The sequence below is a fragment of the Pipistrellus kuhlii genome, unplaced genomic scaffold (assembly GCF_014108245.1).
Source record: "Pipistrellus kuhlii isolate mPipKuh1 unplaced genomic scaffold, mPipKuh1.p scaffold_m20_p_8, whole genome shotgun sequence".
NCBI classification, from domain to species: Eukaryota; Metazoa; Chordata; class Mammalia; order Chiroptera; family Vespertilionidae; genus Pipistrellus; species Pipistrellus kuhlii.
In genome coordinates, this window is record NW_023425584.1 from 6998020 (window position 1) to 7015659 (window position 17640).

Below are 17640 nucleotides of genomic sequence, written 5' to 3' on the forward strand. Positions count from 1 at the left end.
CCTCCCTCTCCCAGGAAACCCACTTCCAAGACGTGGCCACTCTGAATGATTTGCTGTGTGTCCAGTGGTGGTGTGAGGATAAAAGCTCTCCAGAAAAAGAAAGCTCAGATTTGTAGCATTTTCTGATATTTGTGGAGGAAACAGTCTTGCCATCTATAATTTTAAGCTAAGGATATGCTGGGATTGGGAAGGGAGTTGCACAATCAGTTTAGAAGACAGTGCAAGCTGTATTATCTGTATTTCTTCTTCCCTTCCTCCCTCCCTCCTTCCTTCATTTCCCTCTCACTCCCTTCCCTTCTTCCTTCCACACACACATCGTTGCACATTCAATCATACATAAGCAGATGTGCACAAATCAATATCTTACATACACACTGAGCATTCTGTTCTGCAACTTTCCCCCTTTTCACACGGTGCATTGCAGCTCTGTATTTTGAAAATTTCTTGAAACTGGAAACACCCCGTGCTAGCTCAACAGCACTTCGTAGAACTGCTTGGTCTCTGAGGACGTGCCAGACCCCATGCGTGTGCCCGCACACTCGCTGCCGTCTCTCTATTGTAAAAGCGAGCCATTCATCACTGGGTAGCAGGTTCTGCTCAGATGGTTTACTGTCCTGACCTCATTAAAAGCATGTAATCCACGCCGTGTCGTAAATCTATGCCTCTAAATACTCTCCTCTTTAATTTTTTAATACTACATACATGAAGGGAAAGGTTAAAGCCAATTAAAAGAGATACAAATACCATTATTACTGCCCTGACAAATAGTTAGTTATTGGATTTGGTTGTTTCCATTTAGAAAGCCATTTATTTTTGGTCCCGAATGAATTAGGAACCGAGCTGTTTATTGACTGCTCTCATCTCTGAGACTTGTGTGTGTGCACTATATATATGTTATATATATAATATTTGTATATCTATATAATATAGAATATATAGAGAAATATATAGATATATAGATACATAGATATAGATATAGATATAGATGATATAGATATAGATATAGATATAGATATAGATATAGATATAGATATAGATATAGGTATAGGTATAGGTATAGACATAAACATAGACATAAACATAGACATAGATATATAGATATATCAGTTCTTGGTCCATTCTCTCACTCAATTAGTGTCATTCCTACACATAAAAATTAGGGACAACTTAAGGTCTAAGTGCAAACAATAGCGCCTCAGCTGCCTGTGGAAATCCACATATGGGCACCATCACTTCCTCGATGGTCCAGAAAGGCGCACGCCATCGCTTCATTCTTATGCAGCAGAGAGTCACCGTGTGGCTGCGGCTGTTGTCTCACCTCCCATTAAGGCTATTATATGATACTGACAGATGCTTAAAAGCATTTAGAGCTGGAAGAGCTGCTGGGAAAATTGCTGCCAAAGGATTGACAAATGATGGTCTTTCTGTCCACAAGGTTCTTATTTCCTGGGCAACATGAACCCAACGAATCAAGGGAGAGAGAATCATTAACGCAAGGACTTGGTATTGTTTCCTGAGTTCACATTTTCCATGGCCTCTGGTAAAAACCTGGCTCTGTTTTGGGAAAGGGGGCAGCACTGTCACGGTTCTCGGCTTTCTCGGGTGCCCCCTTCTCTCCTGACCTCCTTTCACTCCCCGGGGAATGTCATGCTGACCCCATAGGATCTGAGATGGTCTGGGGAGAGGAGGCGGGGGGGAGGGGGGGAATTTGAATTTCAATAACTCGTTTGTTCATTTCCTTGTCCCCCCTCAGGCCCAGATTTTTGTGTGAGACACAATGCTGACCATAGCGTTGGCTTTAGGTCAAACTTACACCCACCAGCTAACAGCCATAAGAATTTACACAGCCCGTAATTCACTTTTCTTAGCACCCTGCCCTTCTTTCCTACAAGAGGTGAGGGTCAGGCTCACAGGACACCACAGAGTTACCCTTTCAGAGAACAGACCACGTACTTTCTCAAGGAAACCCACAACACAGAGAAGGATGGAGAGGATAAAATGGGACGATTTGAATGAGGGGGAAAAGTGTTTTTATGTTTGTCTTGCCTCTGCAAAGACTAAAGCAGTGGTTCTCAGCATGTGTGTCCTGAAGCACCAGCATCCCCTGTGCTCAAGAACTTGAGCGACATGCAGATTTGGGGACCTGCTCAGAGCACACTGAGTCAGAGCTGGGGTGGCGCCTATCAGTCTGTCTCAACAAGCCCTCTGGGAGATTCTGATACCTTGTTTTAGGGACTATCGTCTTATAAGCTGCTTTTCTACATCCATCCCTGAACCAGTCCCAAACTTCTGAGCCTGAGCCAACCACTCACACTTTGCCAGGCGCACTGCACCTGCCACGCCCTGCCCTGCCCTATCCTGCCCTGTCCCACCCCATCTGGAGGGCCAGCCCCTGGCGTCCATGGGCTACATGGGATTCACCTCTTCATCGCCGCACCCAGCCCAGGGTCTAGGCCAAGCATGTACTGAGGGAATTAATTACAAGATAAAACGGCCCTGTGAATGATCAAGAAACACAGAGTAGTACACTCACCTATTTCTGTTATTTGTTCTAAGCTGATGAACATAACCCATGCCGAAGTAAGCATAACTTTTGTGTCCTTTAAAAAAAGAAAGCCACCCTGGTTAGAGGAACTTTCTAGCAGCTTCTAATGGCTTGCCTGCTCGGTTTCTCGAGGAAAGCAGGAAGTAATTGGACCTGCCTCACACTTACTTACCGCCTTGTATAAAGTGTGCTGACGATCCAGTGGCTCCCCGTATCCCAAGAGGACCCCTCGGCCCCTTTGACAATAGATGTTCCCCAATTGAAAGTAATCCAAAGACGGCTATAACAAAACCACCGGAATAGACAGCGCCAGCGCCCTAGTTGGCACTCCTGTCTCCTAGAATGGAGGCAGTCAGGGGCAGTTCTTGGAAGAGGACATAACCTGAAGCCAGTCTCATCTACGCTCCACGAGGACCTGAAGGACCTGGTGTACAGCATCCCTGGCCCTTTGCAGTCCTCTCTGACACTCGCCTGGTGTCCCTCTCCTCCTTTACTTTCTACCACGGGATTTACATGGCGTCACACAAAGCTGGGGAAGGCCTCCTTTACGCACGAAGCCTGGGTCGGTCTGCCTTTCTGTGGCTGTGGCATCAGATCGCCTGGGTTCTGATCCCAGCTCCAATATTTTCTAGCTTCTTTAACCTCAGTTTCCTCATCTGTACAATGGGGACAATTTTAAAGCTTGAGTGTTAAGTTAAAATACACACACACACACACACACACACACAGTAGAACCTTTAACAGAGAGGGGGTTAGGGATGCAAAGACCTATGCAGTTGAAAACTGGCATATAACTTAACTCCCCAAGCACTCCACTACTATTAGTCTACCGTTGACCAGAAGCCTCGCCAATATCATACATAGTGGATTGACACAAATTTTGAGTGTGTATCATATACTGTAGGCTTACAATAGTGTAAACTAGAGAAAAGAAAATGTTATCAAGAAAATCATAAGGAAGGGAAAATACATTTATCATAGTTATTTTAAGAATTCACATATAAATGGATCTACACAGTTAAAACCATGTTGTTCAGGGTCCCCTGTGTGTGTGTGTGTGTGTGTGTGCGTGCGCGCGCACAGCATCCCCTGTGTATGTGTAAGACATATAAAATTAGAATGATGTCTAACACATAATGGGAGCTTAATAAATATTAGCTACTATAATTAATATTATTATGGGCTATGAGCTACCAGGGTTTCTTAAACTGGAATCCATGGGCCCCTGGAGATTCATATAATGGACAAAGGTGTGTCCTTATGTTCCCTGAGTAATCTGAACAATGTTTCATGTTTGCACAGAGTTCTTTTCTCTGGGCACAGAGCCCACAACTTTAATCAGATGCTCAGTGTGGCCCATGGCTCCTACACTGTAAAGAATCAAGGCATCGGGGCTTCGTGCAACCAGACTATGCGCCGGGAAGACGCGGCGTCTCCCCCAAGGCTGGCGCCTCACTCCAGGCTTGATGTGCACCTCTGAGATCTTCATTCTTAATTCCACACCACGTGTGTGTGTGTGTGTGTGTGTGTGTGTGTGTGTGTATGTGTTTTCCTTCCTCCACCTCATACAAGAAATGGCATTCCAAATGCAAGCCACCAGGAGGACAGGCAGACAGTTTATTTTCGCCTCGAACACCCCCGAGGTTTAAGAAAACAAGAGCGCTTCAATCTACAGGGCCCAAGCACAGCGGTCTTCGGTAACATTCTCAGAAAAGTTGCTGTTTCTGGTCGGTTCCTCTTGATGCCGCCAGTCTCGGGGATAGGCAGCAACAACAGGTGGCCACTAGCCGAGAGCACAGGTTTGCTCTGGAACTCCGACCTCCTAACCAGCTTCCTACCAGCAAGTGGCTTCTCCTCTTCCTGGTTCTCAGGTTCCTTACCTGTCACATAGGATTTACACTCTAAACGAGAGCCAACCTTCCATGCACAAAGACCCAGATTTAATACAGAAATGGTCCCACTAAGCTGTCATTTCCACATCCATTAAGAAAATATTTCATCACCAAAAGAAAGTTACCCTCACCTTATGAAAATTTTAAAAAATATATAATATATATACACATATATAATATACACACATACACACACACACACACACACACATATACAGTATATATATTTCATCTGCTGAAAAGATAGGTGAAAAAGATCATTTTCTTCTGCTACAGAGAGCAAAGGGTGAACACGAGTTCAAAGATCCATTAAACAAATATTTATTCGGTATTTATTAAATGTCAGTTACTTTAATAGGGCTCAGGATAACACGTCAAATAAAAATACTTGCTGCCTTTGTGGACTTGATAATACCGGGGAAGGGAAATGTCAACTAAAAATACTCATACATATAGATGTTTCAAACTGTGCATGAGCTACAAAGGGTAAGCTGGATCTGGACAGAGAGATGTTGGTGGTGGTGGGGGGTGAGTTTAGATAAGGTGTCCGGATGGCATCTGAGCTAAGCTCTGAGGGTTGGGAGTAGCTGACCCTCCAAAGGGGCATCAGAGCTTGGGTGAACAGAAGACCTTGAGCCAGAGGATGTCGGGAAGGGCACATAACCTCTCTCTGACTCACTCATCTGCCTGCAAAATGAGGAAGAGAAAGAGCCTGGGATTCAATTAGCTAATAAGTAAGATTTGGTGAAGACAAAGCCTGGCAATGAAGTGTGGCAAAGTAAATGTTATGCAGGGGTAAAAGCATGTGCAAAGACCCTGAGGTAGGAGAGAGCTGGGTATGCCTGAGAGACTGGAAGGAGGGGGTGACTCTTGGGCAGAGCATGCGTGGGAAGGCGGAGAAAACTGAAGCTCTGGCAGGTGGCAGGGAGAGTGGGAATAGTGAATTCCAGGCTATGTTCAATGGGAAGAGGGTGGAGAGTTTTACGATGTCCCCAGTGGACCTCTAAAGTTCATTTGTTAAAAAATTATTGTCTCAGTAAAGCAACAGGCAGACTGTCAAATTACAGTGGGGGGGGGGAGGAAGATCTGGCGGAGATAATAGATCAACAGAAGGACTTGTGTACATGCATATAAGTACAACCTATGGACATAAAACTCTGGGGAGGGAGGGTATGTATGAGAGGGAGGGAGGGGAGCAAAAAAAAAAATCAATAAAATATATTTTAAAAAAAGGAAGTACAGTTCTAACATTTGGATAAAAAAAATTATTGTCTCTGACTTACTTCTTATATGGTTCTCTCATTCAACGATTCTATGAAATAACTCCTCAAAGGGAACAGTTTCTTTAGGTAAGAAATTTTAAAGAACCACTGTTTCATTCATGCTCATTAAACTATCCCCCCCCCACACACACACAGACCAAGATCTCAGCAATAATAAATATAATTATATCCATCTTTAATGACTTTGGTTCCTTAGACTTCAGGTGCTAGAATACTGTATTTATTAACATATTTTAAGCCCATTAAAAAGACTGCATTAATTTCTATGATAATTTAGTACCCATAATACACTCTCTGTTCTGAATAGATGTTAATCACCGTGGAGTGACTGATGTGCCTGTTATGCACCAGGCCAGGATCTAACTAGTAGCTAGTAACTTTCAGATTCAATATTGGTACTGCAACAGCTGATTAAAATGTAGTGATAATAATTGTTCCTTGTCCCCGCAGCAGCCCTGCCTTCGGAGGACTCAAACCAAGAGTGAACAACTGGGTTCTCCGCTGCAGAAGACGGATGAGATGACTCTGAGTGTGTGTGTTTCTAGCAATGCTCTGCTTGGGAGAAACATCATGCTGAAGCCAGGTGTTCGGAACCACTCCTGGGTGGTCAGCTATCAGCTCAAAATAGCAGCAGGAGGAAGGTCCCTGAAGAGAAACATGCATACTAACCCCAAAGCCAGCTTGTGGGAAGGCGGTCTGGGCTGCCCCCATCTGTCTTAACGGTGGAGGAGGGTTGGCAACTCTGCTAATTTCCATGCAGTGGTGTGAGGGGTGACCTGGTCTGTGCCAGGGTCCCAGTACCATACCAATTTACACTGAAATTATTTTGGAAATGGAAGGAAAAATGCAATCATGAAATCTAGATAAAAACGAAATGATGAAATTGATGCCCAGCCAGTGGTTGAGTGTCCACCTATGAACTAGGAGGTTGAGTGTCCACCTATGTACTAGCAGGTCATGGGTCCATTCCTAGACAGGGGACATGCCTGGGTTATGGGCTCGATCTCCAGTAGGGGGCATGCAGAAGGCAGCTCATCAATGATTCTCATCATTGATGATTCTATCTCTCTCTCCCTCTCTCTTACTTTGTGAAATCAATAAAAATATATTTTAAAAAATGAAATTATGAACTTGCATATAGACAAAGAACTAATTGCATGAACCAGGGTCTGTGGTCAGCGTGTTTGGACGCATTATCTCACTGAATCAGGAGCCTACCTGGAAGGTGCCACTCAGGGATCGAAACCCCCACTTATCTGTAGGTTTGCTTTCCATAGTTTCAGGTACCCATTGTCAACCACAGTCCAAAATACTGAGTGGAAAAATTCCAGAAATAAACAATTCATGCAATTTTAATTGTGGGCTGTTCTGAGTATGAAATCTTGCGCCATCCTGCCTGGGACATGAATCATCCAGCTGTCTATCATCTCCACACTCTGTATGCTCCCTGCCCATTAGTCCTTTGGGTCTGTATGGTTATCAGGTCGATGGAGCTTGGAAGTTGCCCTTCTATAACCTCATGCTATGTCACAACATGGATGTCCTTCACACCACTTCATCTCATCATCTCACATCATTGCAAGAAAAGTGAGTACAAACCACCAAGATATTGAGAGAGAGACCACATTCTCATAACTCTTTCTTTTAAACGTATTTCTTTATTGATTTCAGAGAGGAAGGAGAGTAAGAGAGAGAAACATCCATGATGAGAAAGAATCATGGATCAGTTGCATCCTGCAAGCCCCCGCACTGGGGATCGAGCCCACAAACCAGGTACGTGCCCTTGACCGAAAATCGAACCATGGCGCATAGGTTGATGCTCAACTACTGAGCCAAGCTGGCTGAGCCCCATAACTCTTATTGTAAGATATTGATATAATTGTTCTGGTTGATCATTAGTTATTGTTGTTAACCTCTTACTATGCCTGATTTATAAATTTAACTTTATCATAGTAAGAAGCAAGCATAGTATGTGTAGGGTTCAGTACTATGCCTGGTTTCAGGCCTCCACTGGGGGTCTTGGAACATATCCCACAGATGAAAAGGGGCGACTGGAATTTACCAAGTCACACAGCAGTAAGCAGTAAACACCAGCATCTGTGCTCTCACCCTTCACAATGCTGCCTCTATGATCAATCAATCAATCATTCACGTGGGAAGGACACTGGAAAGCATGATGAAATACATAATATAATATTAGGTGTCAGAAAACCTTTAAACACAAAACACAACTTTTTCTCTGTTGGGGATTTGAGCTTTGGTGATGGGAAATAGTATTATTCACATCTGAGGAGGGAATAAATCTCTAAATCATTGCCTTTTTTCTGGTGGAGTCTGTTGGAAAGGAGAGAAAGGCTAAGCCCCGAATAGACTGGCTTCTGTCCAGCAGTGTTCTGATGAGGCTTGGGGTCAGGGGCGGGCAGTGCAGGCTGCTCTGCATAAATACAATGGGAGAAACACTTGAATTTCTAGCAGAGGGGGAAATTAGAGGGCGAGGAAGGGGGGTAAGGGAGACAGGGAGATAGAGATTGATATATCCTATATATATATATATATATATATATATATATATATATATATATAGAGAGAGAGAGAGAGAGAGAGAGAGAGAGAGAGAGAGAGAGAGAAGAACAGAAGCCGGTGGACAGATGTTCAGTGACTTTGCTCCCCTGAGTGACAGGGACTGTTTAAGAAAGTGGTGTCACATACTCCATCTGAAATTCTTTATTGCTGCCATACAAAACATTTCCTCTCCCCAAACTCTCAGCACAGCCTGCTCCACACAGAAGGTCTTGGGTGGAAGAGTTTGTCTCTGTGCTTGCTGGTTTGTGATGTTTTTGTTTGCACACACCCAGGGAAAGGGCTGAGTAACACAAGTGGGTGAGCTTGGAGAGAAAGAACAGGCCCAGGGCTCAATGGTTAGACCACTGGGCCTTGGGACCCTGGGAACTGCACTGGGAAGTCAATGGAAGGCTGAGCCAGGAGCCCTGCAGATGACAGACGCTGTGACTGGGTGGTGGAACCAGAGGTGCCATCCCCCACCTGTTCAAGGTAAACCAGATCCTACCCTGCTGATCTCAGACCTCAGACCTGGAGGCCAAGAGAGCAGGTCTGGAGAGTAAGCAGGGCACCATCCACCCATCCTCCCTGCCACGGTCGGGCTGGGGTTCCTCAGTCCCCCACCCCACCCTATGGGAACAGGGCTCCTTAGCAGTCCAGAGCACTCTTCTGCACCCCCCATTGCAGAATGCAACCTACAGCAGAGTTTTAAAAAGTTGTTCAACTAGCCCTGGCTGGTGTGGCTCAGTTGGCTGGGCATGGTTCCATGCACCAGGAGACTGTCAGTTTGATTCCCCAGTCAAGGGCACATGCCCTGGTGGAGGGCTTGATCCCCAGTGGAAGGTGTTCAGGAGGCAACCAATCGATGCTGTGCTCTCACATCAGTGTTTCTATCTCTCTCTTTTTCTAAAAATCAGTGCATTATTCTAAAACAATTCTACTAAATAAAGTATCTGTTGCTACTTAGGATGAGGTTAAAACACTTTTTTAAAAGGTTAAAAAACAACTTGCTCTTCGGGTCAGTCCCTGTCATAACGATTTTCTCGTACTGTATGCTCCTCTGAGCTGCATTAACATGACATCTCTGCCCAGAGCAGCTGGTCTCAGCCACCTCAAGGCACATTCAGGCTGCGTGTGTGATAACACGGAGAGGCATTGGCACTCCTGCCCTGACAAAACACTGCACTTGTGTAATTCTACCTTGTGTTTTATACAGCACCGTGGAAGTGTTATAGGAGATGAGATAATTCAAATAAACGGAGGGCGAATGTGTGTGTGTGTGTGTGTGTGTGTGTGTGTGTATGTCTGTATATTGTGTGTGTGTGCATGTGTGTGTGTGTGTGTGTGTGTGTGTGTGTGTATAAATATATACAGGTACACATATGCATGCATGTTTTATGAATTGGCAATTGCCTTCATTGCTCAAACGTAAAGTGTTTTCCATTGAAAGAAGCTAAACATTTTAATCATCAGACAAAAATAGAGCCCCACCGACCTGCAATGCAGACAGAGAGGTAGGGCAGATCCACTTTTCAGCACTTTGAAATACAAAAAAAGGAAATTTTCCATCACAAGCCAATGGCAAAACAGCACTTTCCACCTCCAGTCACATTTTTCAGAAGAAGGAAAAGAACAACCCTGGCAAGCCATGCAGGGCCCAGGGCCTCTCCTCTCTCCCCTGGTGGTCATCTTTATCCAAGTGATACATGTCCTCCATCCTCCCCAGCCCCGCCCCACCCCACATCTCACCCCACCTTCTTAAACAGCTCATTAAAAAATCCCCATGGTTCACTAAAAGTTTACCACCTGACAAATGACTCCAACCTTCCAGCTTTTCTTGTCCTGTAGGTCCCTCTGCTTATCTTCTCAGAAGCACAAAAGGTAGACCTGCAGTTGCCTTTGTGCTGATGCTCAATGTGAGTAGATTTGCCTAAAAGCCTGCTAATAGCACCCCCTAAAATTTTACACGAGGAGTATGAGTCTAATATGTTGTTGGTGCAGTTTTACTTGTTATTGTTTTCCCATCAGAACAACAACAAAAAAGACCCCCGGAGACAAGTCCAGGTCATTGGATGTGAATCCCATCCCGTGTCATCCATGAGTTCTGCAGAAAGAACATATATCCCGAGACTATCCCACAGTTCTGACACTCTGTCATGAAGGTGACAAATCCTAGGGCTCTAATGTTTCATTAAATTAAACATGAAATGTTTAATGTTTTGTTAAATTAAACATGAAGCCGTGACTTTGCACCCGAGCACCACAGCCTTCTATCAATTCCTCACATTCCTTCAGGTCACTTCGGTTATAGAAATGGAGTTTTGTTTATTAGTACGATGGCATTCTCTCTGCAGTTAAAATGCACTGTCTTCTGATGCTCTTATAAATGATAACCAATAGGCTGTAATGGTTTGGGTGTGTTTCAAACATTTCTGAACGCAGGCCTACAGAGAAATAGCCTGCAGACAACCACTAACTATTTGTCTATTACAGTATCGGCAAACCTCTGCTTGTGAGCCATATGCAGCTCTTTAGTCCCTTTAGTGTGGCTCTTCCACAAAATACCATGGCCTGGGTGAGACAATTTTGAAGAAGTGGCATTAGAAGAAGTTTAAGTAAAAAACTTGGCTCTCGTCCTCACTGGTTTGGCTCAGTGGATAGAGCATCGGTGTGCAGACTGAAAGGTCCCAGGTTCGATTCCAGTCAAGGGCATGTACCTTGGTTGTGGGCACATCCCCAGTGGGAGGTGTTCAGGAGGCGGCTGATCAATGCTTCTCTCCCATTGATGTTTCTAACTCTCTATCCCTCTCCCTTCTTCTCTGTAAAAAATCAATAAAATATATTTTTTAAAAATGTTGGCTCTCAAAAGATTTCAATTGTTGTACTGTTGATATTTGGCTCTGTTGACTAATTAGTTTGGCAACCACTGGTCTATTACAATTTATTTTTTCTTTCAAACTTTCATAGCCATGACCCAAAAGCTTCCAAAGATTGGCAGTGTTCCATTGTCAGCCAGATCACCAGCCCATTTCACAGATGGGCATGCTTTTGCCCAAAGAATGGGAGGCCTGCCAGAGAATGGCTGAGACCGATCCTTCAGACTACAGCAATCTCAGTGGAACCTCCTCTGTGTCCTTACCCAGGAGCACAGAGACTGACAGGGAACACAGCACAGCTCAGAGCTGGGAAAGCATTTGCATAAGCAGAGAGGCGTTTGCAGACACTGATGACCATCCAATAAAAATTCTGATGATGGAGCCATCAAAAGCAGCAGGTAAACAGAGCAGGAGGGAGAGGAGAAAATGAGGCTCAGACAAAGCAAACCCCACACGAATCAGGTGGTTCAAAGCAGCTTCTAGAATACTTCATGACACATTCAGGGCTCATACCACAGACAAAATTTCCAAATACTATTTTTATAAAACATGAAGGAGAAAACAAGCAAGCAAACAAACCCAAACAACGATGTAGCAACTTCAAAGAGGGAAATACACATGTCCCAGGATGAAAGTAAAAAAGGAAGTAACTTGACATGTTTCTTGTGAATTTCAGGGCATGACCCCTGGTTTCCGAATGAGGTCCCATAATTAATTGACCAGCAACAGCAGAAGCAGACTCCTCCCTTAAAGGGCAAGCCGCACAGATCCTTCCAGTCCCACCAAACGTGTCATCTATGCCTTTTCTGCACCGACTCACCAGCTCCTATCACTGGCCAAAAGCTGTAAAACAGCTAACAGATATGCTAACAGATCCCTGCTCACAACTCCTGCTCAAGAACCCTTTCCCCAGCCAGCTACCCCAAACACCAGGAATAGAATTGACACTCACCATTCTGAAGCTTCATGTCTGGGAGGCAAACTAAATACATTAAACGGATCCTGCTTTAATCTTCTTTTCTAGACCCCAAGTGCCTTAATCAAAAAGAAAAAAAAAAAGAACACAACACAAATATTCCCTGAGGTCCTTTTCCAAACCACCAGAGTCAAAGCAAGAAAGAGCTGTCTTTTTAATGGAATTCCCAGAACCTGTCCCTCAACACGAACCACCACAGTTATTTCTAACACTCCTCCACTTCGTTCCCTTCCCCTCTCATCCCCTCCTTTGCCCTCACTGTTAGGGCTTGTGGCCAAGACAGGGCTTGAGTTACACTTTAAATAAAAATCTGGAAGTTTCTTCACTCGGATACCTGGCTTGGCAGTCCTGCAAAAATCCCACGTGAAGGTACTCTTGTTTCCTGCCTGCAGATGAACTGGTCCCTGCATGCGTGGTCCCTCCAGCCCTCCCTGTGCACACTTCGCCTTTAAAGGAGCTTAAGCGGCAGGACTGCATCTGGGGCTAGCTGTCCAGCAAAACTCGTTTGGCTCTTCCCATTAAGGCAAGAGGCTCTAAAAGGCTAGCGCAATGCTTTTAACTATGTTGGAGGGGCCAGTCCCATCTTGGTAGCGACAGCAGCACACTTACCGGGCTATCAGGGCCGTGGCAGAATCGTCCTGCTCCTTCTGAGATCGGGGGCACAAAATGAAATTACCCAGCTGTTCCCTGGAGCCATCCAGATCCACATCCGCCAAAATACCCAGCGAGGCGGCTCCCCCGAAAGTTTCTCCTCTGGCGGCTTCTCCTGGCATCCAAGGGCCGCCAGGGCCCTGGGTGTGGTTTCCACACTACTACTCAATAAAAGGATTTAAAGGCTGTGCCGGGAGCCGGGAGCCGGGAGCCTCAGATCCCTGTTTGGCTCTCTCCATCAGCATTCCTCAGCAAGCCTGCACAGAGCGAGCCACGCTACATTATTTATATCAGCTCTAGGCTCTGGAAAACACACACTGGCATCCTGATTACTAAGAATCCTCTTGGAGACAATTAAACCGTTCCCACATATATTTCCCCCTCGCGCTCTCCAGTTCAACCTCTTTCGGAGGCAACACAAGCACTTTGAGGCGTGTCCCAACTCAGCTCTCAGAAGCCAGGAGCGCGTTGAGACGTGGCCACCGCGGCCAAGGAGTGGAGGGAAAAGGACCCTTTCCCTGGAGTGGAAGGAAGACACCCCAGGGCGGAGAGTTAGGATGGTAGCCCGGGAAGCACCCTGCCCGCAGCCTCCCCGGGTTGGGGGCATTGATACGGAGACAGCAACACTGAGGCACTACGAAAGCCATTTTGATGAATGCATAGAAGATGGATTTAGAATGAGCTGTCCAGGGAAGGAAAAAGCATTTGGCAACATGACTGCCCTTCGGAGCTGGGCAGAGAGCGTTCACACTCACCCAGCCAGTGCCCCTCTGTGCCCCATCGAAGGCACAGCACTAGGCAGGAAGGCCACAGACTTCGCCAAATAGAGCAATGGTTCTGTCCCCAAGTCTCCTCTTCAGGGAAGCAAACAAGTCTCAAAGTTGGGGCCCACCTTTTCCCTTCCTGTTCACAGCTCCACAGCACATGGCAGGCTGGGCATAGCAGCCACGGGCAGAGGGACATGTACACGCACATGGAGAAGGAAGAGGGATGGCAGAAACTTCCTCCTCTGCAGGACCAGGGAGCCCACACATTCCCCCGGGGTCTAGCTAGCTAGAGAGTCCCTGCTTGGCCTGGCCAAGGTGACTTCACTCTGGGAAAGCCCCAGGCACCGCTTACCAAGGCAGCCATGGATTGGCAGGACCTCTAGTTAAGTCAGTGTATCTAGGCATGGAGTTGGCTTGGGGACAGTCAGTTGTCTCATCCCAGGGCACAAGAAGAAGCTCTTCTTGCTTCTCCCCAAAGGCATCCTTTAAATGTGCATGCCTGTGTTTTGCCATTCTTATTTTATTTTTTAATATATGTTTTTATTGATTTCAAAGGGGAGAGAGAGAGAGAGAGAGAGAGAGAGAGAGAGAGAGAGAGAGAGAGAGAGAGAGAGAGAGAGAGAGAGAGAGAGAGAGAGAGGAACATCAATGATGAGAGAGAATTATTGATTGGCTGCCTCCAACCTGCCTCTACTGGGGATTAAGCCCGAAACTTTGACATAAGCGCCAACTGGGGATTGAACTATTGGTTACCTCCTGGTTCATAGGTCAATGCTCAAGCACTGAGCCACACCAGCTGGACTGCCACTTTTATTTTTTGAACTGACTGTCACTTCTAGTGACTTAGTCCATTCCACTTCAGGCACCATGGAGAGAAAATTGGTGTCGACATGGAAACAATGGTAGAGAACAAGGGTAGGTCAGTGGAACAGAGCCCGGGGTGGGGGTGAGTGTGTGTGTGGGCAAACCTTCTCTGTGATACACACACAATAGCAAAGCGGTGTAAAGCAGCAGGACTCTGCTCAACAATACACAGATGAAAGGTAGCATGATACGGTGAACACACATATACATACACACACCACACAATAGGAGACAACTACCAGGCACCCAAAGATCTGATGAATAGAAAAGTAGAGACAAGTTGCCCTTTGGGATGATTTCAAGTTTGCGTACTGGCTTCCTAGACCCAGAACGCTGGGTCATCCAGCCCACTGACCTTGATGGAGACCTTGACTGCATGTGGGCACAACTGTGGTCCCAGCGAGAAGCAGTATTTCCCATCCTCTATGCTGAAGAATCTATCTCACATTATCCCTTCTCTTGGAAAGGACACTAAAAGCAACTCACCAGAGTGATGAGAACAGAGGAAGCTTTGGGAGAAAGCTTATTCAATAAAATAATTTATTCCTCTAATAACTAAGCAATAATCAGCTTAGATGCTGACCTCAGGCTACAAGTCCTGGCCTGGATCCCCGGGGACCCTTTTGCTGTTCTCCAGAGCTTAAGTGTGGGAAAGGCCTGGGGGATTGCCAAGTCATTTGCTAATTTGTGGCCTTGTTCAAGCTCCTGAGCCTTGGTTTCCTCATCTGTGAACTATGGGTAATGAGACCAAGGTCAAGGATTTTGAGGATTCCATGAGAAATGCAAAGTACTAAACATAGAACCTTGTGGGCTCATAATAAACCTTGGATATTGTGAATTTTCAAAAGATGATGAGTTAAATGGCTCAAAAGGTGACCAGTTAAGTGGTGCAAAATGTACTCTGGATGGTTCACAGAGGCCCGGGCCCCTCTCTAAATACTCCCCGCACAATCAGATTGTTATTGACAATCTGTGAGCAAAGCACGGCAGTCATCACTATCATTTGCCTTCGACAAACATGTTCAGATGAACTGCCCCATGACAGAGATGTCGATAAAAATTAAAAGGAGTCCGAAAACTGTGAGTATTAAGGGGAGGATCATGAGACATTTTTTTAAATAGGAGATTCCAACCTAATATCTTTCTGGTGACTGAACTATAAATGAAACTTATTTCAGAGTCTTGATATTTAAAGCAGGGCCTGAAGTCCCTTTTTTGAAACCACCCTCCTCTCAGTTACACCCGTCCTGCTCTTAGCTATGAGGAACAGAGGGTAGGAAACTCTGATCTAATACAAAACTAGCATTTTTTTGAAAAGGACAAGGAGGGTTGGAGAGATTAAGGTCGACCCAGTTTTATGTCACCCAGCACAGGTGGGCGGGAACCCACAGTTCTGACTTCCTTTCCCATGCTCTTCCCATCCCCCCACAAGGCCAAAGCGAAAACCAGTGGAACTCACAGCCAGACTTTTACTTCATTGTCCTGAAAATTGGTTTTGACTCCATCAGTCCTGCTGCTTTAATGCTGTGAGTATAGGGACAAGTCCTTCATAAAGAATGCAACTTTTTTTTCCTCCCAGAAAGTGATTGCTTTAAAATTTCATTTTAATATTCTCTGTAAATGAGTTACTGTGTGTGTGTGTGTGTGTGTGTGTGTAGTGTGTGAAGCCATTTTACTATCTAAGGGCTTCAATAGAAGTTTCTAAACCTTTTGAATGAGAAGAGCGATACTTCAAACTCTTATCAAGGTTGCCATTGAATGAGAACATACATTCATTATTATGAATACCTTTGAAAAATACACACGTTTGTACATGTCTCTTCTCTAAGGATACAGTTCACAGAGAATTACATCCTGTTTCATATAAACACAGGAGGGCTTGAATTTGGTTTTTAAAAATATATATTTTTACTGATTTCAGAGAAGAAGGGAGAGAGAGAGAGAGAGAAACATCAATGATGAGAGAGAATCATTGATCGGCTGCTTCCTGAACACACCCCACTGGGAATCAAGCCCGTAACCCAGGCATGTGCCCTAACTGGGAACTGAACCGTAACCTCCTGGTTTATAGATCAATGCTCAACCACTGAGCCACACTGACTAGGCTTGAAAAGTGTATTTTTTTTTTTTTAAGTACTAACCATGCTCTTGCTTCCATAAACAAGGACCATCAGAATTATGAATCTTCCAGGGAAGTAGATTTAAGTGAGAAATACATTTCACTGCTACAAAATGCCCACACACATTGTGACCACCTGGAAATCACTGAGAACCTTTTCTCAATCAGAGTCTCAAATAACCCCTTTTTCTGCTTCTTGTCCAACCACCTCAACAAAAATGCCCTCTGTTGCATCATGCGCCGAAGCTATTTCTCCAGTTGAAACATGAATTATGAGTCCTTCTGAAACACATCAGCCAGATCAAGTTGTAACATGGCCCCACTGTAGTCACTGCCCAGATCCCAGATAATCACTTTCCAATACAAGTCATGATTTTGCCTCATTAAGTTCACCTTTTCCTTATTTTTTCCCTCTGAGGTACATACTGATTTGGCCAGCATTAAGTGGAACATGTCTCTCTTAGCAGGTATGCTTGATCTGAGGATAAGGCTGACTTTGCTGGGCCATGTGTACTTTTACATCATGTGGGGTTGGAAAGTTAATCTTACCTTAGTGGCCTTTTCTTTGTGTCTGTAAATAAAAGGGAGGAACTCTTGGTGGTCTTTCATTCCAGGTGTTTTTTATTTTCTACGTGGAAGCTTAAACTCAATTCCTAATGATGAATATCCTTAAAGATATACTGAGACTACTACAAGGCATAGGTGTGTCTCACTGGCAGCAGCATTGAGAAACTGTCATTGCTTCCAGAACAACACAAGAAACCGCCCGCAGCACTTACTTCCTGTTTCCATTGAGGGGAGCAATTGTTGAAGGCTATGTTAAACTGGCAGAGGTGCAGCACAGTATACCATAGTGGGGTATGTCCCCACACCACAGAGGATGCCTGAAACAGTAGATAGCGCCGAACCCTACACCTATTATGTTACTTTCTATAACTACATAATGACAGAGACACACTTCATGCTCCATGCCTGGCATGTCTAAAGCCTCAGGAGCCACACACTGCTATCACCATCTTTTCATCCCAGCTGGGACCCATCTTAGCGAGTTAGAACCCTCCTCTTGCACCCGAGAATCCACCACAAAGCCCACTAGCCTGGAGAACCC

At 45.1% G+C, this 17640-nt stretch overlaps 1 protein-coding gene across 8 annotated transcripts in view; it reads right to left on the minus strand.

Annotated features, from left to right (window-relative positions):
• Positions 1–17640, minus strand: part of TENM2 (teneurin transmembrane protein 2) — an 867288-nt gene that overhangs the window by 378101 nt on the left and 471547 nt on the right. The window contains exons 1-2 of one of the 8 annotated variants that reach the window (XM_036424554.2): positions 12741–13214; positions 12108–12190 (exon numbers count right to left, since the gene is read on the minus strand). The exons of 5 other annotated variants lie outside the window; for them this stretch is intronic. In XM_036424554.2, coding sequence (XP_036280447.1) covers positions 12108–12147 — 40 coding nt within the window. In that variant the 5' untranslated portion in view covers positions 12148–12190; positions 12741–13214. Of the gene's footprint in view, positions 1–12107; positions 12191–12740; positions 13215–17640 lie in introns of those variants that run through there. 2 more of the 8 variants (XM_036424552.2, XM_036424553.2) reach the window with 2 other exon arrangements.